Raw genomic sequence first — 24,311 nt, 5'->3', positions numbered from 1 at the left:
CATTAAAAAAAAAAAGTTTGTACAGCAACATAACAGTAAAGTTAGGGTTATCCTGACTTCAAGGTCAATGTTCTTTCCACTGTACCTTTGTTGTCTTACCTGATCCTTTCAACTCATAGAATCATAGATTTCAGAGCTGGAAAGAATCCTAGAAGTTATCTAGGCCAGCCTCATTATTTTACAGAAGAGGAAACTGAGGCCTGTAACAATCAAATTACTTGCACAAAGTTACCCAGCTAGTTTAGAAGGACAATCAGAATTTGAACCCAGAATGTCTGGCTTAATGCTCTAGCTCTCTGCTGAGGGAACAGGCTGTAGAGTCCTGTTGGGGAACTCAAACCTCACATATACTTACTACCTTTTCGACCTTGGACCCTTAACTTCCCCGGGCCTCAGTTTCCTCATCTGTAAAATAAGGGGGTTGGATTAGATGACCTCTGAAGTCCACGATTCCTGTCAGTCTAAGATCCCTTGTTCCAGAGCCAGTCACCTGAGGTTATTTGGACCCTCTTTTTAATTAAATCTTTTTTTTCCGAATCAATGAAAATCTGCCTTCTTTCCTCTGACCCTACTCAATTCTTTTCTGAATTCTGAACCCAAAAACCACTCTTAACACACATGCATAGTCAATCAAAACAAATTTCTGCATTAGGAAGTCTCAATCTGCACTGAGTCCATGGCCTTCTTGTCAGGAGGTGGGCAGCATGTTTCATTATGAGTCCTCTGAAACTACGGTTGGTCTTTAGACCCTCTTTGCCCACCCTAGCAAAATGCCTCATTGAGGCAAGGCCAGGGGTGCACTCTGATAAGGAGTGGGTGAGAGGGAAGAGATGCTGAAGCAATCTGGCGTAGCATTCTCTCCCTCCAGCTTCTCTTGTGCTCCTTTTCTTATCTCCTCCTTTCCCCTCCTCCTTCCACCAGCCATCTCACCCTAAGCAGCTTCTGGCCCTTATCTCTATGCTCCCCACCTCAAGGCTCCCCTTCAGATCATCAGTATCGCATAAAATCACGAGGGCCTGCCAAACCTGACATGCTAACTGGAGGTCACAGCCATCAAATAACTGACTTACAATCACAGGTAAAGGTGAGTGGCTCTTGTAAGCCTTCACACACCACGGTCACCTTGAGGCTCACCCCAGCACCAAGGTGTTCTGGACTCAGGTTGACAGCACTCCAGACGTAGCCAGTGAGGGAATAGTCCTGGATGTCAGAGCCAGACCGAAGACTAGAAACAAGAAGGAAGAGGAAGTACCTTTCTCTGTAACAACATCTCAGGACACAAAGACATAACCTGTGGGGAGGGTATCCCCCCCCCCCACACACACAAAACAATACCCACCACTCCCCAGCATAATTATCAGAACCTAGACTGGAGGTACCTAATAGGCACTCACAGTCTCTGGTTACCTAAGCCAGGGTTTTTCAAATTGCTTTGCATGAACATCTAAGGATTCACGAAGAAGAAAAAATGTACATAATTACAGATACAACCAGAAAAAAGATAGGGACTATACCTGTGATACCACTGATACAGGGTGGGGAAATTCCCTCAAACAATATAGTAAAGAACCTTTTTTGACTCTTAGAGTCTTAGAGAATTGCTTAGAACATTGAGATATAAAGTGATTTGCCCATCTGTGTCAGAGGCAGGACTTGAGTCCATAGCTTTCTCACTCAGAGGTCAGCACACAATCCATCAAACTCTTCTGCTTTTCATCGAAGAGGAGAAAGTCTATATAAATACGAGCTGCTGCCCTTTGTGAAGTTACTAGCTTCCTTCAAGATCGAGTCTCCCCAGCCGCTAATGCTTCCCTTGTAAGATTACCTTCTATCTAGCCTTTGTGTATCTTTTGGGTGCCAATTTATGGATGGACATGTTGTTCCCCTCATTAAAATGTAAGCTCTTTGAGGACAGAGACTTTTGTCTCTGACTCCCCAGCACCAAACACAAATGTTTGTTGATTGCTTGATGTTTTCTTTTTCTATATCAAGTTTGTATGAGCATATATTACTTGAGGATTCAGTTCCTCACTGGCTAACTCTAACATTACTCTTACCCTCAAATCCATAGTTGTGCACTTCTCCCCAAGTGCCATCAGGGATCGTGCTAGAAATCAAACATACTACTACAGGGCCTTGATTCAAGGTTCCACTCATGTGTGATTATTATCTTTTTATTTTAATTTTTTAAATTTTAGGCAATTGTAGTTAAATGACTTGCCCAGGGTCACACAGCTAGTAAGTGTCTGGGGCCAGATTTGAACTCAGTTCCTCCTGACTTCAGGGCTGGTGCTCTATCTACTTTACCACCTAGCTGCCTCTATTATCTTTTAACATAAGAAAGTGTCTTCAACTTCACAGTCTGAAATGCCCATTTAAGAGAAGATTCTGCCTCTATGGACTGGGGTCTCATAGGAGATCTGGATACAAGTGGTCTAACCTTTCCACCACACCTCCCCCACCAAACCCCATCCCTGACCCCATCCCTTCTTACACATCCAGCATGTGGCAAAACGCGGCGACTTCCTCATCCCTCTCCTCCGAGACTTCAAACAGCTCATAGCCATTGGCATTAGATCGGGGCCGGGGGCTCACCTTAGGGAAAGATTGCCTGGATTTAATGGCCTTTCATCCTTGGGTTCCCCCTCTCCCTCCCATTCCCATACCATTTCCACTCTGGGATCTTCTCTTTCTGATAATGGGCCCAAGAAAATCAAATAGACTCAAGGTTGGCCCAGACCCTATTATAGAACTAACTGAATTGAAGATAAAGGATATAAGCTCTGGGGACAGTTTGGGTTCAGAAGTGGCAGGCTTACATAATAATTATAACAGCATTTATATAGCCTCTTCAGGATTGCAAGGCATTTTACATACGTTTTCTGATTTTGATTCCCACAACAAGCCTGTAAGGTAGGTGCTATTATTATTCCCATTTTACAGATGAGGAAAACAGACTGAGAGGGGAGGAATAACTTGCCTAGGATCACAAGAGGGACTCTGAGGCAGAATTTGAGCTTTGACCTCTCTAATTCCTAGTCCAAAGCTTTATCTACAGAGTTACCCGGCTGGCCCCAGCCTAGCAGAATGGGGATTCCCATGACCCCAGGCTGCCAGACTCTCAAGGCTAGCGGTGGGGTAGAAAATAGACACAGCATCTTTTTGACCACTTGATGATCCCTAGACAAACGAACCCTACCCCTGACCTCAGACAACTGGATATCCACTCAAACCTACTTTGGAGATGCCCGACCCTAAATAAAAGTCAATGAAGGGCAGAATAGTCCCTTATAAATACAGTACCAAGCCCTAGAATTCATAGATCACTGACTCAGACACGCAGGCTTTTTTTTTTTTTTTTTAGTAGATACTATTTGGGGAAGAAAGCAAAAAACAGCTGTTCAGGGCTGAAGTGAACCAAATGGAAACCTCTGGCTTCTCTCCAGGTCCGGAGTCCTCTGGTTCCAAGACTCTCTCACCTAAGCTGAGCCTCTTCCTAATGCCTGCTTCAGCACCAAGAATGGTGAGGAGAGTAGGGTGGAGAGAAAGGAGGGGGTTAGAGAACTGCAGCCTATGCCCCCACCACAAAGCTGTAGTCAGACTTAGGGTGAGAGAGGATGCAGGTTGCTAATAAGCTCAAACTATACCCTGTAGCACAGTCCTAGGACAGAAAATGGAGTGGGGTGGGGGTGGGTGTGCTGATGGAGGGTGATGTGCACAATGGCACCTATCCAGAAGGCTGTGCCTTGGGTCAAAGCCTGCGGATCACACTGACTGTGGAACAAGCCTCCAGATAGGACAAACTGGTCAAGGGCACTATTCTTGATGCCCTCTTTTTTCACTTCCCCTGACACAAGATATTCTCACTGCCTTTTCTTTCTACTTCCCCTCACAGAGAGATGAGTGGTTACAGAATCAGCAGGAGTTCCTGATTCTAATACCCAGGTCACTTCCTCCAGGAGATCTCCTCTCTCTCTTGTTACCCATACTCCCCAGACAGAGGGAGATGGGGGAGGCAACAGCAGGAGCCCGCGGTGTGCCAGGCCCCAGCTCTGCCAAGTTTGTGCATGTGTCCTAGTCAAAACAATAGCCCCACTGTCAGCAATTAGCCCACAGAATAGCACCAGAGAGAAAGGAAGGGAGGGAGGGAGAGAGAGAGAGGGAGAGAAAGCAGGAGAACAGAGCGGCTGCTGAAGGCCATTTTCATGCCCTTTCAGAACCACTCACTGGCACCAAAGGAAAACAACAACAACGACAAAACCCACTTACGTTAACTAGGCTGGCAGGCCCTGGTGGCATCACCCACTGCTGACTGAGGGAGCCTATGAGGCGGAGACTGGTAGCAGGGGCATCCGGCTGACATTTAGAGCCAGCCATTCCTATCACTGGCTCTACTGGCCTGGGACAGGGACAGTGCCCCTGACTGGAAGCCCGATGAAACCTGGGAGGTGGAACTGGAGGGTCTTTGGCAGCCCCTCTTCCATCAGGCTTAGCTCCTGAACTGACTGGGGGCAGGGAAGACGGAGGCTGCATTCCACCCTGCCCCAGGCAAGAGCTGCCAGCTCTGCCCTAGGCTCTTCAAGGAGACTCGCAGCTCTCTCCTTCAGCTCTGGTGACACACTGGAGCCAGGCACCGAGGGAGGGAGGGAGGCAGGAGGTAACACCCCCTTGCCAGGATAGCCGACAAACAGGCACAGCTCACCCAGCTGAGAAAGCAGGATCCAGGAGCAGAAATCACCCAGCCCCTAAAAATAGCGGGAACAGCCACACCTCTCTGATCAGGGGGCTTTAAAAAGCTCCCAGCTCTAGCGTTGAGCAGAGTCAGTTTTACTTTTCTGGGGGCATCCCTTGAGGGAGGGAGAGTGATCTCATAATCAGATTTTGGATGGCTCTTGACTGCCGGACACAGAGAGATAAGCATGTCATCCATGGGGGTCTCCTAGATTCCCAATGGGGACATGAACTGGTAGGTGGGATAGGGACAATTATAGAAAACATCAAGTCATGACATATTCTGTGGCCTAAGTGTTTCAGGTGGACAGATGGGAAGCTCCCAGACTTGGGAACCTACGATTGAGGACCAGATCCCCACCCACCTGTAGAGATGCCCCCAGACATTTTTGTCTAGAATCAGGAACCACCCTGCTCTTCACACAACAAAAAATTGCTGTACTATTATCTGCACAATGGATAATGGGGATGAGGATGCTTTGTTGGGGGAATCATCTTCATAATCACAGCTAACATTTAAATAGAATTTTAACACCAGCAAAGGACCTTACACACATTCCCTGATTTGAACACCAACCCCCACCCCCCCAAAAAAATTGGGGCAAGTGCTATTATCCCTATAGATGAAAAAACAGTCTCAAGGAGGTTAAGTGACTTGCCTAGGGTCACCTAGCTAGTAAATGTCTGAGTCAGAATTTGAACCCAGGTCCTCTCAACTTCAAACAAAGAACTCTATCATTCCTATCTCTTGGTCTGGGGGAAATGTGAGAGTCCCTACCAATAATAATAATGATGGCAAATCATTTTATCTTATGCTCATATAAAATTTTTCACTTTTTCCAAATTCTTTCAGACACATTCTACTACAAACCTGTGTAGCCAACAAGGGAAATGGTATTATTTTCCTTACAGAGTTATGTGGAAAGTACTTCACAATTAGGAAAGTGTGATATAAATGCTAGTTTTTTTTTATCATAATTATGTTTATTATCTCTATTTAATTGATGAGAAAACCGGGTTGAAATGATTTGCTAAGTCACACAGCTAGTTTGGGGCAGTGTTTGGGATCAGAACCCATGGGAGGCTTATTTTTAACTCTTTTTTGGCCAAGATGGCCAAATGTGCCCTAGTGAGGGACTGTGGCTGTACTCTACTCTTCTCCACCTTCCTCTTCCAGTCATGCCAACATCTTAAACTCCACGTCATCCCACCCGTATTTAATCCTTCTACATTTGTGCTTAGGGACCAGAATATGACACCAGAACCCATAAGCTTGAGATTCAGCACACTGAAGATAGGGATATCCTAAGCCTATGGAAGAGAGTAGGGAAGGGAGAAAGAGAGATGGAGGGAGGAAGAGGGAATAAGGAAAGGTATAGGCAAGATTCTCACCGGATCAGCAGAAATCCTACGGTTTTTAGTGGGTGCTGTGTTCTTTCGGTTGGCATAACGTAAGGCATACGTGCGGGGAGGGACTTGAGGAGGCATGGTCTTGCTCCGAGCTACAGGTTTCCCAGGGGTGTCCTTGCCAAATCCCAGGAGCCCTCGGCCCTCTTTCCAGACCCTCTTGGGATCCTGAAGCAACTCAGTGTCATAGGTAGACTTCAGGTTGAGGCGAGTTATTGCATCATTGATGCCATCATAGTCCACAGACTCCAGGAGGTTTTCCTGGCCCCCATTCTCGGGTTCTTCTTCTTCCTCTAGGATTCGATGACCCAGAAGCTTTCTGGGGGGTTGCCGGTTTGAGGAAAAAGTGTTTATGTCATTGGGTTCGGAAGGCTTAGGAGAAAGGGAATAGGTTTTACTGGGAGGCTGGCGGGGAGTATCCCAGATAGAAACCCGAGGAGGAATCGGGGGTGGGGACAGCTTCTTGGGGGAGCTATTCCTGTCCTCTGGCCTCGGAGGCAGAGAGAGCTCTCCATCTGAACCATCAAAAATATAGAGATAGTCTCCAGAGAGGGGGCCCTTCAGCCAAGGATCTGGTCCCGGCTGGAGGCCCTCAGAGGTAGAGTGGTTAGGGGCTCCATCATGTGGGGAGAAGGAGTTGTAGTTGAGGGTGGGATCAGAGCCTGAGAGACCTCGAAGAAGTTGAAGGTCGTTCTTCCCACCCACTGGCTTGCCATAGAAGTCCAGGACAGGCCCATCCCAGCTGATAAGAGAGGAGTCTGTGTTCTGCTTGGCCCGCCGGTTCTCTTCTTTATCATGCCGCAGCCGGGACAGGGCATCATACTCCATCTGAAGAGCCTCAGCCATTGCCAGCTCCTTTTGGCTAATGCCCACAGACTCCAGGGACTTCCAGTGTTCCCCATTCCCTTGGGTTGAAGACATGGTGGAGCTAGATGGAGAACAGGTAAGTGAGCCTGTTACTTCCTGCCAACTTCAGGGCTTATGGATTGTGGCATGGTGCCCAGGCACCTGTCAAGGAGAAAACAAAGACTCCGGTCAATCATCAGGAAGCTTATTATGATAATTTAACTGCACATTAATTGCTATATAAAGAGAACTTAACAGATCCAGTTTCTGTTTCCTCAGTGTTCAGGACTAAGCCAGTTGGGGAAAGAGACCTCTGGTTCTCCATCCCATCACATAAACACACACATACACCATGACACACACGGCAGCTAGGAGGCACAATGGATAGGGCACTGGACCTGAAGTCGGGAAGGCTTGAGTTCAAATACTGCTTTCAAATCTTGCTAGCTGTGTGACCCTGGGTAAGTCACTGAACTCCTTTTCTTAAGTATAATAATGCCAACCTTCCAGAGCTATTGTGAGGATCAAATGAAATATTTGTAAAGCATTTTGCAAACCTTAAAGGGACATATGTTAGTTATTATTATTATTATTATTATTATTATTATAACACACCCCAAGAAGAAATAGCTCCTACCATTTACTTAGAAAGTAGACTATAAAGATTAGAACTCTTCCTTCCAGAAAGACAAAGGATGAGAGGGAATATGATTAAAGTGTTAATAATCATAGGGATATAGAGAAAGTTAACATGGATTCATTCACCAAATCTCAAAACACTAGGAGCCTTAATAAGTGCTTGTTGCATTTCACTGTAATGTTTTACCCAACAGGTAATAAACATATGAAATATGAAAAAAACAACTAGCATTTATATCACACTTTTCTAATTGTGAAGCACTTTCCACATAACTCTGTAAGGAAAATAATACCATTTCCCTTGTTGGCTACACAGGTTTGTAGTAGAATGTGTCTGAAATATGCTCTCCTGGCAAGACCCCACCCTCTTTTCCCTTGGCTTCTCCAGCTCTCATTCCCTTCACATGAAAACCTCCTGGAGTCTGTGGACTATGATGGCATCAATGATGCAATAACTCGCCTCAACCTGAAGTCTACCTATGACACTGAGTTGCTTCAGGATCCCAAGAGGGGCTGGAAAGAGGGCTGAGGGCTCCTGGGATTTGGCAAGGACACCCCTGGGAAGCCTGTAGCTCGGAGCAAGACCATGCCTCCTCAAGTCCCTCCCTGCACGTATGCCTTACGTTATGCCAACCGAAAGAACACAGCACCCACTAAAAACCGTAGGATTTCTGCTGATCCGGTGAGAATCTTGCCTAGTACCTAAATATACAATTCATTAGAAAGCTTTTTTTTTAACCTTGATCAGATCTCAATTGAATTAAGGGATGAAGAATATGAATGATTACCAAGTAATCATTTAATTCATCTTTTCACATGCTACCCCTGGACTTGGTACATGTCTAAAACAGAGATTGGGTAAATCCATGATTGATAGATTCATTGGCTCCATATTGAGTTATTAGGTGGAAGTCAAGGCCTCACAGGACACCCAGGAGGAGCAATAGATTTAAGATCAGAAGATTTGGATTCAGGTGCCCGCTCTGACACATACTGAAAGTGTGACCTTGGGCAAGTCAACTTGAGTTCTCTGAGTTTCAGTTTCTTAATTAGCAAAATGAAGATAATAATACTCACACTATCAACCTCCTAAAGTTATAAGAAGTGCTTTGCAAACCTTCAAGTTCTATATAAAAATGGTATTTAAGGTTGACATGAAGAAGAATAACCACATCCCCCCACAACCTGTGCTCTGATGCCTCAGTGGAAACAAAATATTGCTATTAATGGTTAGCATTTGTTTGGTGATTATTACATAGAGGCGTCATGGAAGAGCGGACTTTGAAACAGGACACTTGGGTTTAAATGTCTACATCAGACCTTATGAGCTGAGTGACCTGGGACAAGTCACTTCAATTCTTTGGGTCTCAGATTTTCACCTTTAAAATGAGAGGACTAGACTAAATGACTCCAACATCCTTTCCAACTTAAAATCTATGATGCTATGATAAAGGTTATACATAATACACACATACAAATATAATGTAATTTCTTCACCAAAACTCTATGAGAGAGTGGTTAGGGGGTCCACTTTGTGGGATACAAGTGGGGAGTACAAATATGATTGTCCCATATTACAGACAAGGAAATTGGAGCTCTGGGAGACTTAGGGGTTCACATTTTTCCTTTTCACCCCAACCTCCGCTCTTATCCTTGGCAGTTTTAATATCCAGACTGATGGTGTTCATCAACCTCTTTAATTCCAAAAACTCATCTCTTCTCTACCTCAGTCACCCCCAGGAAGACTCTTATAACACTCTCTTACCTCTAATATCTTCAACCCTAAAATTTTCTTTCAATTTCAACCCTCGACTGTCCTTCCACCTCTCCACTATCTCACTCCTTCTGCACCTTCTCTTAACCCTCACCACAATTTCTGATCTTCAATCTTCCCTCAGTCTTCTAGTCCATAAACTCTAGTCTCACTTTACACCCTTCGATGTTGACCCTAGAGTCAATAAATTTAGCAAAGCACCACCATTCACCTTGAATCCACTGCCCCTTTGCCCAATATTCATTTACAAGCTGCTAACCTTCAATTCTGGGCTACCTCCACCATCTCTCTTCTGGCATTCTCTACTTCTAAATCTCTGAAGATTGCTGGAAGGATTCACAAAGTTGTGCAGACCAGTCTAATACAAATTTGTGTTACTTGCCTCATCTGGGACCTCACCATTGCACAGTAATCATTTAATTCATCTTTGATTAACTCCCTATGACATTTGCCACCAAAGCTGTCCCAAGCCTTCTCCTCTGTCAAGCACCCAGCTCTGCCCTCACTTCATCTCTCTTTCTTCAGATGATTATATCTCCTATTTTATTGAGGAGATTGATGCCATCCACCATCAGCTCCCTCAGCTTTCCATTGTTTCTTCAAAGTTTGACACAGTCTCAGAGAATCAGGAAACCTTCACAAGGAAAAGGTGCACTTGTACTCATGTCCTTAATCCCATTCCCTCTTAGGTCCTTTGGAATTTCCCCTAATAACTTCTTCTGCCTGGCTTGTACATAGCAGACATTTAATAATTTTTTGTTGAATTGAATTGAATTGTTAATAAGCAGCAAAGTTGAGACTCAAATCTAGGTTTTCTGATCTCAAATTCCTCATTCTTCCCACTACCCCACAAAATTCCCTCATGGACCATGGGGTTGACCCAGTGTGCCAGTGCTGATACTCAAAAGCTTATATATGCCAGCTCTCCTGGCAAGACCCCACCCTCTTTTCCCTTGGCTTCTCCAGCTCTCATTCCCTTCACATTTGCTCACCCCTCTAATGAGGACAGAAAGGGTCCTTTCCAAATACCAGGCAGTTACTCAGTTTGAGGAGAGATGGGCCATAATTCTAGAGAAGCCCTACACTGCATCAGTCCTGTCAATGTAAACCTGGTAGTCTGGCTACTTGGGAGTAAATGTCAGTGCTCAGCAGAGAGCCAGTGGTCAATAAACATTCATTTAATAAGCTTATTAATCTTTGACCCTGAAGAGTGGGCCTGGACCTTCCAGCAGAGCAGGCTGCGTTCCTGTACTGGCCTGGCCTGGGAACACCTCAATTGTTAGATTCTTGGGGTAACCTTAGCCAAGCACCAACGTGAAAACCTCCAGGGTAGGAAGTGCAGCCAGGAAGACAATCTGAATCCCAATGTTCTTCATTTCCACTGAGGAAATAGACTTTTGCTGGAGCAAGAAAGGATTTCAGTTAGCACCTGGCAGTAATAAATGTTAGGCACTGAGGTGAGTCGTTCAGTGTACAAACATTTATGTAGCACATACTCTGTGCCAGGCACTGTGCTAAATAAACACAGGCTCTCCACAAAGTACATTCTTTTAAAAATAGCTAAGCAAAGGCATTCAGTCGTGAGATGACGGTACAAGTTACTTTACGCACTTGTAGTTTACTGATAGTTAACAGAAAGGAAGGATGTGGGTTCTAACCTCAATAGAATGGTACCAGCAAAGTCCATTGTATTTAACCTGATTACTGTATTATTTAAAGTACTGTGAAGATGTCAAAATTTCAAGGTGGCAAGAACCAAATACAAGAAGCTAAAGGGAGCACAGTTCTGATATCTGGAAAATGATATTGAGTATGGAGTCCTGAAGAGGACTTGCTCCAGGATCCTAAATTGGCCCAACCATTTAAAACCAAGTGCCACTAGCTAAGGTTAGACTGAGACCCTTAGCTAGAGATAAAGGAGGCTTATGTTTACCTGCCTGATAAACCAGACTTACCCACACCAAAGGATCCTAGCCCAGGGTGATCACTGCCCCATTTCTTGAAATTGGTTTGTTTTTACCTCATATGTGCTTCTACTTACCTAGGTAAATGCTGCTACTCTAGGTAGAAATTAGGTTCTTTGAAGGAAGGGACCCCGTTAATTTTTTTACTACCTCCCCAGTGCCTAAAACAACACTATCTGGCACATAGAAGAATCCTCATAAACTGCTGGTTGACTGATTGAGAGAGAGAGGATCACATGTTTTTCAATAAAAGAATTCTCTTCCTCCTCTGCCTTGCTAACTAGAGAGTTTTATGCCTCTCTTAGTTAACAAAAAAGAACTCAGGCAAGTGATTTTGTCTTTCCCAATGTCAGTTCCCTCATCTGAAGAACAGGACAATAATATTTGTAATACAGTGACATTGAGTTGCTCATGAGGGGGTGGGGAACCTGCAGCCTCGAGGCCACATATGGTCCTCTAGGTCCTCATGTGCAGCCCTTTGACTGAATCCAAATTTCACAGAACAAATCCCCTTAATAAAAGGATTTATTCTGTAAAACTTGGATTCAGTCAAATGCACCCAAGGACCTAGAAGGCCATATGGCCTAGAAGGACCTAGTACCTAAAAGGCCGAAGGCTCCCCACCCCTGGTTTTGCCAATTTGGAAGAACCACATACATGTCACCTAAATATGCAATTCATTAGAAAGCTTTTTTTTTAACCTTGATCAGATCTCAATTGAATTAAGGGAAAGAGAAACTGCAGACATTCGTATAAAGAGATTCAGTGATTCATTTGATTCTCACAACAACCCTGGGAGGTCAGTGCTATAATTATCCCCACTTTACAAATGAGGAAACTGAGGCTGGTGATGACTTGTCTAGGGTCACACAGCTAGTAAGTATCTGAGGCCAAATCTGAATTCAGGTTTTCCTGATTCTCTTGCCAATACTCTTAACCTCTGCATCACCTAACTGACGAGGAACTTTCAAAATTTTCCTCCAGGTTCAAGCATGGCAACAAGAGAAAATTTTGTTGGTTAAAGGATGGCTAGGTTTGGCTTCAGAAACAGCTCCAAGTTTCTGTCAGGGCTGTTTCTTTGTAGTCTCTCCTTTTTTGTATGTGGAGGGAAGAGGAAGTCCTTAAACACAGGTCAGGATTTCACTTGGTTGGGATAGTTTTTTGTTTTCGTTTTTTGGAGGCAATTGGGGTTAAGTGACTTGCCCAGGGTTACACAGCTAGTAAGTGTCTGAGGCAGGATTTGAACTCAGGTCCTCCTGACTCTAGGACCAGCACTCTATCCATTGTGCTGCCTTGGTTGGGATAGTTTTAATTAGATACAGAGGGATGGAGAAGATGATCTTTCAAGCAATCTTCCTACATGACTTAGATATAAAAGATCAAATCATAAACAAATTAGAGGATCAAAGAAGGAAGTACCTTCTGAAACTGTGGATAGGGAAGTAGTCATAACCCAACAAGGGCTAGAGAGGGTCACAAGAGATAACACAGACACATTATAAAATGTTTTTACACAAACAAACCAATGCCATTAAAGTGAAAAAGGGAAACAGTTGACTGGGAAAAAATCTTTACAACAAATTTCTCTGACAAAGATCCGATATTCAAGATAAATAAGGAATTCTTTCAAATGCATGAGAACATGAAACATTTCCTAATAGATAAATGGCCAAAGGATATGAACAGACAATTCTATAAAGAAGTTCAAGCTATCAACAGCCATATTAAAAAAAAAATTCCAAATCAAGAGTCCTTCCTACTCTGATAATAGGACCCAACCCATCAATCCCCTTCCCACAGAGAATTCTGGAGCAAAGAGTTCAGGAATAACTGGTCTTATTCCAATGCCCACCATTCTAAAGTGACAGAGAATTAATTAAGAGAAGCAGAGTCAACAGAAATCACATTGACAACTCTGGGTTAGGTCTAATCACAGCTTTATCATCAATTCTAGGACGAACTGGGTGGGCTCTGAGGCACGCCAACCCATAACCCCAGATCCACACAAACACCCATGATCAATCTCACTCACCACAATGAAAACATGAATGGAAGAAGACTCTGGGCCCAATTCTGAAGGCAATAGTCTGCTTCTCTCAACCTCAACCCACCTCTCTGCCTGTAGACACTCTCACCAGTCACGTTCACCACCCCTTTTGCTCCACCCTGTGTCTAAGTCAGTCTGGTCTAGGTTAGAGTAGCCCTGTTGCCACAGTCCGGGAGTACTGATGCCACCACTTCACTCAGCTGTGTCTGACTGCTCTTTCTACCCACCTCCCCTGCCCATATTGCATCCCCTCATGCCACAGGAGCAATACAAAGAAATCTCTAAATGCTGCCCCTCTTCCATCTCCCCACCCTCAGTTCTCCATTCTCCCTTCAATAGAGACACAGGAAGAAGTTCCAGGGTTCCAGTGACCTTGTCCCACATGCCCATCCCCAACCCCCCAACCAGGGTGAGGTTGAAGGGGTCTGGGGAGAATACATGGAGACGAAAGCAAGCAGATGAACCAGTAGGCCCTCCTCCCCGAGCTTCCTCCCAGCCTGGAATTCAGACGGAGGAGAGACAAGTCTATCCCACTCTAACCAACATCCCCCTGACTCTGGGCCAGGTCAACAGAACCACAGCGGCCACAGGGCTCTAAGCCCAACCAAATGACAGATCTCCTGCCCTTAGGCCACACCAGTAGCTGCTCCTCAGCCAAGCCTGCTCTGGAGTTGAAGAGAGATATGGAAAGAAGGTTAAGTGGAGTGGTTAGACAGTGGGCACGGTTGGACAGACAGTAGCGTGGAAACATCAGGGAAACTAACCTGCGCAATTTGGAGAGGGAAAAAAATGGAGCTACCCCTCTCAAAGAACCCAGGACCCCCCACCCCCACCCCAAGGTATCTCTTTCCAGAGGAAGGGTTGCATGAATGCTATAGGAATTAGTCTCTTGTGTTCCTCAGGATAGTTCAGGTCAATCTCTGCCTCTCATCATCCAGGGTCCTCTCCTTTAGGCCTCTTTGGATCGGCAGACAATAGACACTTTCCCCTACCCTCAGAGAGCCAAGGGCCATACCTGTGGATCCTACAAGTGGATGCTAGCAGCACAGGGTTTGGGGGCCAGGTTATAGTTGCTGCTCCCCCTTCAACCTGGCCAGAGATGACTGATGCTCTGTTATAACATTAACTAGTACCCAGACCTCAGGTAGCAAATCTCTGTGAAATGGGTGAGGGAAGGGAAGAGACACCAGAAAGTGTAGCTGGAAACAGCAGTCTTGAAGCCATTTTAAACCATGTCCTTCAAGAAGGCTATGGAGCCAGGCAGCAATGAAAATGGACAGCCCAATGGTGGTTTAAAGCAGCTAGAGATCCCAGGAGGGATATTAGACTTATCAGACTGATGTAAGCCTCAATAAAAGGATGGTGGGAGGGGCCCCAGAAACCAGGCCCCACAGTTACAATACAGCCAGCTGGTATATACTGAGGGCAGGTTCATGGTTGAGTGGATTAGTGCCAAGATCTGTGCATCACCAGACACTAATCTCAGCCTATGTAGTAGCTAGCACTTTAAGAGTGAAGTGAGAGAGAGGGGAGGAGGAGGAAATAGAAAGAGGGTAAAGGTACACCATGGTACCAAGTGAGATGGTGGAAGGGAAGGGGTGAGTCCACCCTTAGAGTGCTATCTGATCTGCATAGAAGATATCAAGGCCAGTGTCCTTGTGCCAGGAAAAGAAGGCGTTCCCAGGTAACCCTCCCAGTATTATGGGATCATATTAGAGAGACAGCACATTATAAAGGAAAGAGAGGTGTGCTTGAGATCAAAGTGGTTTGGCTGTGTAATGTTGGGTAAGTCACTGACCCTCTCAGCATCATCTCTAAAAATTGGCACAGTAACACTTGTACTACCAGTTGTAAGCAAAATGCTTTGTAAACCTTAAAACTTTATGGAACATAGAGTTGTTATTACACCATCAGGGCTGGAAGAGATTGACTGCTAAACAGATTGTGATATTACAATCATCCTCTTCACGACTACAGGACCAAAAATCTATCTGGCTCTTCTTTTCGACCAACCAGCTAAAGATACAGAATGGTAATTCTCTCCCCTGCCCCCACTCCATCCCCAGGGTAGAATGTAGACTGTTGGGAAGTTGGATCTATCCTCTGGCTATCTGGAAAGGGGTATAAAAAGCAAAAAGAAAAGAGGGAGCCTCACACGTGCAGAGTGCAGCAAGACCCCTAGGCTTCAGGGATTTTGTACCTTAGTGATTTTCCTAATGAATTTTTTAAATCATTGTTGTTGAATGAGGTTGTTTCCTAGATTAGGCTAGGACAGGATGCCCTTCATATCCCTTAAAAACTATATCCTTTCCAGATCCAAAGCAAGATGACGGTAATGTCAAGATGTCAGAGACCATATGACCTCTGACCTTTGGGGGGCATTTCTGAGGTTCCCCTCTCCCTGCCCATAGCCTACTGGACCCACCAGATCTGCAGGCAGGGAACCACTCTCCCCCCTCCACTATAAGCTGCAGAATCCCTATCCTCTTCTATCTTCCACCCAGCATCTTGTACCTGATCACAACAAACCAGGCACCAACAGGTCCAGGTACATAAGCAGAAAATAAAACACCTCTCCCTGGTACAGATTCCTACAACCAGAAGAGAACATTAAAGATAAATTAGCAAGGACCCCGGTTAATAAACTGTAATTCATGAAAGCACTTTACATATATTACTTCATTTGATCCTCACAACAACCCTGGGAGGTCAGTGCTATAATTATCCTCTTTTTACAGATAAAGAAACTGAGTCTGATGATGACTTCCCCAGAATTACATGGCTAGTAAGTATCTGAGGTCAAATTTGAACTCAGGTCTTCCTGATTCTGTTGTCAATACTCTGACCTCTGCATCACCTAACTGCTTAGGACATCAATACCTGATCCATCAAAGCTATATGGCAAGTGATTCTAAATTAAAGGTCCATTAGACCATTAGAGTTGGAGGTCCTACAAGCCACAAGAGCCATCTCTCCTAGTGATAATCACACACTCTATCAGGGAGGTCTTCCTTGTAGCTGAACCTATACCCTTTCTGGAACTGTTTGCCCTTGAGCAAGTCACTTCACCTTTGACTTCTAGGATCTTGAAAGTGATACTGTCCACAAATATCATTCATGTCTACTTTCTTTTCTCAGGTCATCTCTGGATTCACTTTGTAACCCAATGGAACCCAGGGGTCTTTTCTTCTAAACATGTAACTATTTGTCAACCTATATAGTTAGTTTCCTTATCTGTAAAATGGGGATAATAACAGCATTTACCTCTCAGAATTGTTGCGAGGATCAAATGAGATATTTGTAAAGTGCTTAGCACAGCACCCAGAACATAGTAAGCACTATATAAATGCTTATTCTCTTTCCCCTTTTAGGGGGGGAAAGGTTTCAGCAAAGCCGTATCTCCTCTCTGTGTGTCTCTCTTCCCCCTTTCTCCTCTCTCTCTTTTCCTCCTCTTCCTTCTTTCTCTCTCCTCCCTCTCTTTTCCTTCTCTTCCTCCTCCTCTTTCTCCTCCCTTTCTTTTCCTCCTTCCTCTTTCTCCTCTTCCTCTTTCTCTCTCTTCTTCTCTCACTTTCTCTTCCTCTTCCTTCTCCCTCTCTTTTTCTCTCTCCCTCCTCTCCTCCTCTTTTTCTGTCTTTCTCTCATCTTTCTCTTTCTCTCTTCTTTTCCTCTCTGTATCTCTCTCTTCACTCCCATGCCTCCCCCAACAAGGGACAGAATGGGGGAAGGGGAACAGGAATATTCTCTGTAGTAATGAAAAATAATTGGTCTTTGCATTGTCCTCATACATATTCATTCAGAGATTTGTTACACACTTCCCTCCCCCTGGCTTCTCTTCCCCATTCTAATGGAGTCCCTGGCCTTTCCTAGTAGGAGCTGTTCTCCAATCCTTTATTTATCTGTTCTTTTCTTCTCAGAGTCCTCTCTAATCTCTCCACATATTAAAATGTACCCTATTCATCTGAACTAAAACTAAATGTAATAACCAATTTTGCCTCCAAAGGACAAGTGATAAAACATAAAAGCGTGGGACTACAGGTGCAGAATATCACATACATTATTAATTATGGTCACCATGTCTGCTGATTTTACTTAATTGTTTTTCTTTGTTACAAGGGAGGGTTTTAGAGCAAAGTATATTGGGAAGTGACTAGTGTTACTAGTTAATTGTTAATTGTTAATTGTTAATAAAAAAAATTGTTAGTAAAGTAAGATGTGTCCTATTTTAGTTTTCACAATGATCTAATAAAGACCTTTGCAGCATCTAGCAAAATAGAAATGATTTCTGGGATCTTGAAAGTGATACTGTCCACAAATATCATTTATGTCTACTTTCTTTTCTCAGGTCACCTCTGAAGTCACTCTGTGATCCAATGGAACCCAGAGGTCTTTTCTTCTAAACCTGTTACTATTTGTCAACCTATATAGTTAGTTTTGTTATCTGTATGTACAACCTGAACTAGTAAAACTTTGGAGTGGTTAGGCCATCCCTGCCTTTCAGACTGTGGAATGAAATGACTAGTTAGCTATTAGAAGCAGGAGGCAGTATGAGGGGAGGTAGGGGTGAGGGTGGGTGGAAACGGAAAGCTCCCTCTTCCAGCCAATACTTTAGATCTAAGGCCAGGACCAGATTGCTGAATGGAACCATTGGCAAAGACGAGGAGTCTTGGCAGGAAGTAGAAAGTTCTAAACCTGGGCTGTTTCCCAGGACCCAATGCAGCTACGTCAGGTTTCTGTCTGACCCAGCCCTCCTGAAGTTCAGAACCCAACTCCTGCTTTGCACTCTATGGTGTCAAGCCTGCATTTCCTTCCAGAAGCACTGGCCTGGTAACTCAAGACTTGACCCCCTTCTCCCCTCCCCACCTGCTTGGGCCCTCAGAGGGCAGAAAGAAAGGCAGTTAGGAGAGAGAGAAACTGCCAGTGAGGAAGGTGGTGCCCACTGTGATCAGTCAATCTTCCAGTCTAGAGATTTAGTAGGTGTCCTCTCGTTTTGAACCTTTCCCCTTCCAAACCCCAACAAAAATGTCGAAATTCAGGTTCCCAGAGACGCTATAAATCACAGGAGGAATAAGACATCCGAGTGAAGCCCTTCAAGGAGTTAGAAGGATTCAGTGGTGAAATGGGCATGGGAGGGAGAAGGTCAGCTTCAGTAGAAGCCTTTCTCCCTATGTCCATCCATCCTTCTCCCCTCTAATCTTCATCATTGGACTCAACCATCTCCCCAACAATGCCAAACTTCCAGATTTCTTGTCTTCCTTCTGCCCCCTTACCATCGCCTCCAATCAAGTTTTCCTAGCTCCTACCCAAACTTTTCTCAGCAATCCAACTCCCCAGGGCCAGGAGTGAGATGACCCCTCCCTTGTGAGCTGCACAAGAGTGACAGTCTCAGTGGCCACCATGTCTCTACTCTGCCTGAGGACTCAACAGATGGAAAAATTAGGGCACCAAAACCAGTGTATCAGGCCAACGCCTATATCCCTAGGGTCCTCACAGGGCTAAAATCTCACGCTAACACATCTCTTCCTTCAGGGAGGAAGATACTGATAAAGTAAGGCATAAACTCAACATAGTTATTCTCCTGCCCTTTAGTGGGTTTGGGAGGGGGAGAGAAAGGGAAGGAAGAGAAAGAAAGAAAGAAAAAAAAAGAAGCAGCAGAAAGGAAGGAAGCAAGCATTTACTAAAGGCCTACTATGTGTCAGGGACTGCCCTAAGCATTTTACGTGAGGATCATTTGATCCTCACAGCCACGCTTCCCACCCTTCAAGGTAGATGCTAGTATTATCCCCATTTTACAGTTGAGGAAACTGAAGCAGACAGAGATTAAATGACTTACCCAGAGTGATATAACTAGTAAGTGTCTAAAGGTTGAAGTCAAGACTTCCTGATTCAAGGCCCAGTGTTCTATCCACTGCATTACCTAGCTACCTCTAATGAGGAAGAAAAGAGGAGATAGGTAAAGGGAGAGGAAGAAAGAGAGAGGAGGGAGGGGCAAGAGGAGAGAAAGAGAAGAAAAAGAGATGAGAAGAGAAAGAGAAGAGAGATAAGAGGAGAAAAGAAAAGACACAGAGAGAGGGAAAGAAAATGAGAGAAAGAGAGAGGGAACACACAAAGAAGATAAGGAGAGAGAAAGAGCGAAGGAGGGAGAGACAGAGAAAAGAAAAGTCAAGAGAGAGAGGAAATATGGAACCACCAGTGTAAGCTCTCTACTGGGTAGAGGATAACAGAAGGTGTCAATGAAAATATCCAAAGAATTAAGCAAGTATTTTGTCTGGGGTAAGCTTCTAACTCCCCAACTCCAATCCGTTAAATTATAATAATTTATTGGGTAATTATGCTATACTCCCTCTCTTTCTCCTCATCATCCTCCATGGTCTCCTCGTCATAAAGAAGACTTCCCCCTCCCCCCCCCCCCCCATGGATCATGTTAGGGCAAACCAAGGGCCAATGTGAAGGAAGGTCACATTGAGGCAGGGCTGCTATATTGGACCCCAGGTCCTCCTGGTCACCAGAGATCTGTCCATTCCCAACTTTTGCTGCTGAGCTCCAACATGGTGACAGGAATGATAGGATTCAGCAATCTGGGAGCAGAACCGAGGGAAATGGGAAGAGGCACAGCACCTCCCCCCCCAATCTCTCTTTCGTCTTCCCTCCTCCTCATCTCCCCACCCCCCATGCACAGATGGATTAGAGCCCTGGGGTGAGAAGGGCCTGGGGAATTGGTCCCCAAATGATTCTCTCACAGCAGGCAGGGTAGCAAGCGAGAGGAAAGGGCCAGCAGTCACCCCATATGGTGGTAATAAAGTAGTGGGGGGGGAGGCTGGGTGCTCAGGGGGATGGAGCCAGCAGGCGGGGGACAGGCTGTGTGGAAGCCAGGCCACCTGCTCCGCCGTAAGGAGGGGCCAAGGAACCCAAGCAGAAAATGGCTAAGCCATCCATCCGTGGGAACACTCTGTTGGCCATAGCCCTGCCCCCATTCCCCACTCTCAGCCTGGGCCAGAAGCACCCCAGACTTTATTCCCTCAGCCTCTCTCTTCCCAAGGCCTGACAGTCCCCTGGGACACACACACACACACACACACACACTATATATATATATATATATATATATATACACCAACACACATATTCTGACTCTTCACCTACTCTTCCAGGCAAGGAAGAAATATTCCAGGCAGTACAAATGCCACATTACTGGGAACACCGGCTTTAGTATAAACAGAGCAAGGGGCCTAGGAAGGTCACCAGCATCTGTGACGAAGGATGAGAAAATGGAGCTTGAGGACCACAGATGGCTGACTCTTCCAGCTCTCAGGCTGCAGTTCCAGGCGATCCCTAAATCCTTCTCCTTAAAGGCAGCGGAGTCCCTCGAGGAGAGCTGGGACGGGAGGCAGCCACCCAAAGAGGAGGCCTGATACCGTGGCTCTGCAATTCCTTCTCAGCGCCCTGGGAGTCGGGCCAAAGGAAGCGATAGGGAACCCAAAGATAGAGGCCAGAGAGACAGGAGGCTGGGCTAGCTCCACGCGGCTCTGCGCATGATAAGTGCCTGATCCTCAGTGCTGCTCTAGGCAAGGCTCTGGAGTCTCCACAGTTTACTTTCCAAAGTCCCACCCCTTTGCTCTCTGCCCTCTCCTCCCATAAAAGATCACAGACAGGGCTGTCAGAGCTAGAAGGAACTTTAGAGATCAGATCGCAGCCTCCTCCAACCTCCTTATTTTACAGATGAGGAAACAAAACCCTGGGAAGGAGAGTGGTCCAGCACCTAGTCAATCAACAAGTCAGTCAATAAACACTTATGACGCACCTGCTATGTGTTAAAGTGCTGGGGATACAAAAGCACAGTGCTTGATACAAAGTAGGTGCTTAACCAATGTTTGTTGAATTGAAACAAGGTCACTAGCATTTACAGAGCACTTTAGTTTACAGAGGGCTTTTCTTACAGCAACCCTGTGAAATAGGTAGTATACATATTATTTTACAGATGAGGAAGCTGAGGCCCAGAAAGAAGGGATTTGAACAAGGTCACGAAGCAAGTTTACTGGCAGTAGGATTAATAGTATAGACAACATATTATCTCTTCCAGAGGTATTTAAATTTTAATAGAAGAGCCAGGAGAGGGAAATATTTGATCCAAAGGAATAAATCCTAATTCTCACTAATGGTGAGAATTTCAGGTGTCCTCAAGGGAGGCACTGAACGGGTAGGTTTCTGAGGCTCCAGAAGTCACACTCACATACCTTTAAGAGCAATCCTGCCAGTAGATGTTACCGGATAGCCTGATCTGTCACCCCACCCAATATTACAGCTACAGGAGGCAGAAGGGAGGACCTAGAAGTCTTCCCCCTCCCCTTTTCCTTCCTAGGCCACTCCCAGTTGTAGCCACAGGCCAGATCCTGGGTTTGGTGCCTTCAGGGAGCTCTGTAGGAATGCCTGAGGAGGGTGGGAGGAGAGGACTCATGACTCAGGAGCTCACACATAGCAGGAGGTCTCTTTAGGTCAAGATGTTCCTGCCATGATTTGGGGTCCTGGCCTTGGTACAATTCTTAGCCCAGACTGGTTCTTGCTTGCAGTGGTGAACCAGATCATACAGCTCCCCAAGAGGGAGCCTCCACTTTTCCTACAACCCTGGCTGAAAGGATATCCTGCCCTAGGGTCGGTTCAGGACAGGCTACAAAATCCAGGGATGAGCAAAGAATCTGCTCTCATTCCTGGCCCTGGGATCTCCACATAACTGACCCCTCCACCCTACCTCCAAGGTCAGAGAGAATCAGGGCCCTTCCTAAGCTCTTAACGGGGTCACACCAAACTGCCTCAGAGGCATCAAAAGTGGAAGGCTGAACAGCACCAGACCAAAGGATTTCAATGGAGGTCACTATGATAGAGAAAAGGGCACTGCTTGGAGGTAGGATACCTGGGTCTGATTCTTTCCTCTCTGTTTGTATCTTCAAATGGAAGTTCCTTGAGGGCAAGGACCATGCCTCCATTTGTCTCCTCCAGCTTCCAATATAGGGAAGAATACTCCCAGGGAACTTTCACTCTATCATATGTATCCAGAGGGTGAGAGCATCAAGCTTGGAGACCCTTCCTATTAGGTAAGACCCAGATTCTTCCAGATTGGGTTGGCAGCCAGTGGGGTGTGGACTGGAAACACCAGTTAGCACGGTGTGTGGGAGATTGTTTAAGAGTGCAGAGGTGTGACTGTTTGTAGTCACAAATAAGATCATTGGCTGGAACCACATCTAAAAAAAAATTAGAGTTCTACTAAATTAGTACCTTCCAGAGGGTATGATGTCATTGGTCTTCTTCAAAAACAAAAGACAAACAACAACAACCTTTATGACAACTTCAGGTACCGGGCCAAGGACAACTTACCTCCTCTTTGGGGAAGAACCCACAGAACAGAGAATTATTGTTGCTATCATTGCCACTCTGCTCAAATTCATGTAGTGCTCTGCCCAGGGTTTACAAAGTGTTTTCCTCCTAACCCTGAGAGGTAGGTCAGTCGGTCAATAAACACTTATCAAGCACCTATTACGTGCCAGCCCTAAGATAGAGAATGAAAGTCTCTCCTCAACCACACTCCCTGGCCAGTCATCTTCCTAAAGGACAACTTGAAATGTGGCACTTTCCTACCCATCAGGATAAGGCTCAGAGTGACTTTCCCAAGGTCACACAGCTATCAATTAATGGCCCCAGGATTTGAACCTGGCTCACCTAGCTCCAATTCTAGTGTGTCTTCCACAATACCACAATGTCTCCAGAACTAAAAAGGCATTCTAGAAAGCCTCTTGCTTCACAGAGTATTAAAGCTGGAAGGATTCTAGATTTAGAGCTGGAAAGAGCCATCTAGTCCAATCTTTTGTTTGAGGTCACAGAGCTGCCTGGCTTCACACAGCTACTGAAGGGCTGAACCAGCATAGAACCCAAGGCAACCAACTTCCAGCTCTTCTCCTTCCCAGGCAGGACTAAAACAAACCTAAATTTTTTTTTCTTTTTAAAGCTCTCCCAGGGTTCATGCTTCAACAACCGTAGTAGCAGCTGTATAGTGCAAAGAAATATTGGACTGGTAATCAGAAAATCCTTGTTCTTGTTAACGAGCTAGTGCTGCTTCTGAAATTTAGTAGCTGAGTGACCTTGGGCCAATCACCTCACCTCTCTCAGCTTCAGCTTTGTCATCCATTAAACAGGAGTAACATTACAAAGAACTGAAGGAGGGGGGTAATATACGTACACATATACACATGTACATACATATAAACATACACCTAATGTATTATATATAATATATATAATGTTATATATAATGTATCTATTTCTACACATATTTGTAACACGTGTGTATGTTATATTTCACAGATTTACAACACATATGTATGTTATATATAATGTATCTATTTCTACACACATATTTATAACATATGTGTATGTTATATATTTCACAGATTTAGAACACATGTGTACGTTATATATAATCTATTTCTACACACATTTATAACACATGTATGTTTTATATAATGTACACATTTCACACACATTTATAATACATGTGTGTCATATATAATGTATATATTTCTACACACATATTTATAACACAGGTGTATGTTATACTAATGTATATATTTCACACATTCATAACACATGCATGTTATATATAATATATATTTTCCACACACATATTTATAACACATGTACACATTGCATGATGTGTATGCAATATATTTCATACATATTTACACCATATATGTTACATGCAATATACATGTTTCGTGTGGGTTTATGCCATGTGTGTCACACATGTGTGTACGTTTCATGCATGTTTATAACACATGTGCACATTGTATGTGATGTCTACATTTTGCATGCATATTTATAATATATGTACACATTGTATATGTATATATATATTTCA

At 44.7% G+C, this 24,311-nt stretch overlaps 1 protein-coding gene across 5 annotated transcripts in view; it reads right to left on the bottom strand.

The window, feature by feature from the left end:
* The window catches only part of PIK3C2B (phosphatidylinositol-4-phosphate 3-kinase catalytic subunit type 2 beta), a 79,052-nt gene that overhangs the window by 47,689 nt on the left and 7,052 nt on the right, over positions 1–24,311 (bottom strand). For 3 of the 5 annotated variants that reach the window (XM_027870874.1, XM_027870873.1, XM_027870871.1), the window contains 3 exons: positions 6,124–7,146; positions 2,495–2,595; positions 1,071–1,225 (listed from right to left, as the gene is read on the bottom strand). In XM_027870874.1, coding sequence (XP_027726675.1) covers positions 1,071–1,225; positions 2,495–2,595; positions 6,124–7,059 — 1,192 coding nt within the window. In that variant the 5' untranslated portion in view covers positions 7,060–7,146. Of the gene's footprint in view, positions 1–1,070; positions 1,226–2,494; positions 2,596–4,269; positions 4,577–6,123; positions 7,147–13,393; positions 13,488–24,311 lie in introns of those variants that run through there. The other 2 variants (XM_027870872.1, XM_027870876.1) reach the window with 2 other exon arrangements.

This window comes from Vombatus ursinus, unplaced genomic scaffold (genome assembly GCF_900497805.2).
Source record: "Vombatus ursinus unplaced genomic scaffold, bare-nosed wombat genome assembly UNPS02014798.1, whole genome shotgun sequence".
Classification (NCBI taxonomy): domain Eukaryota; kingdom Metazoa; phylum Chordata; class Mammalia; order Diprotodontia; family Vombatidae; genus Vombatus; species Vombatus ursinus.
Note: the sequence above shows the minus strand (reverse complement) of the source record. Positions and strands in the feature narration are given on the sequence as shown.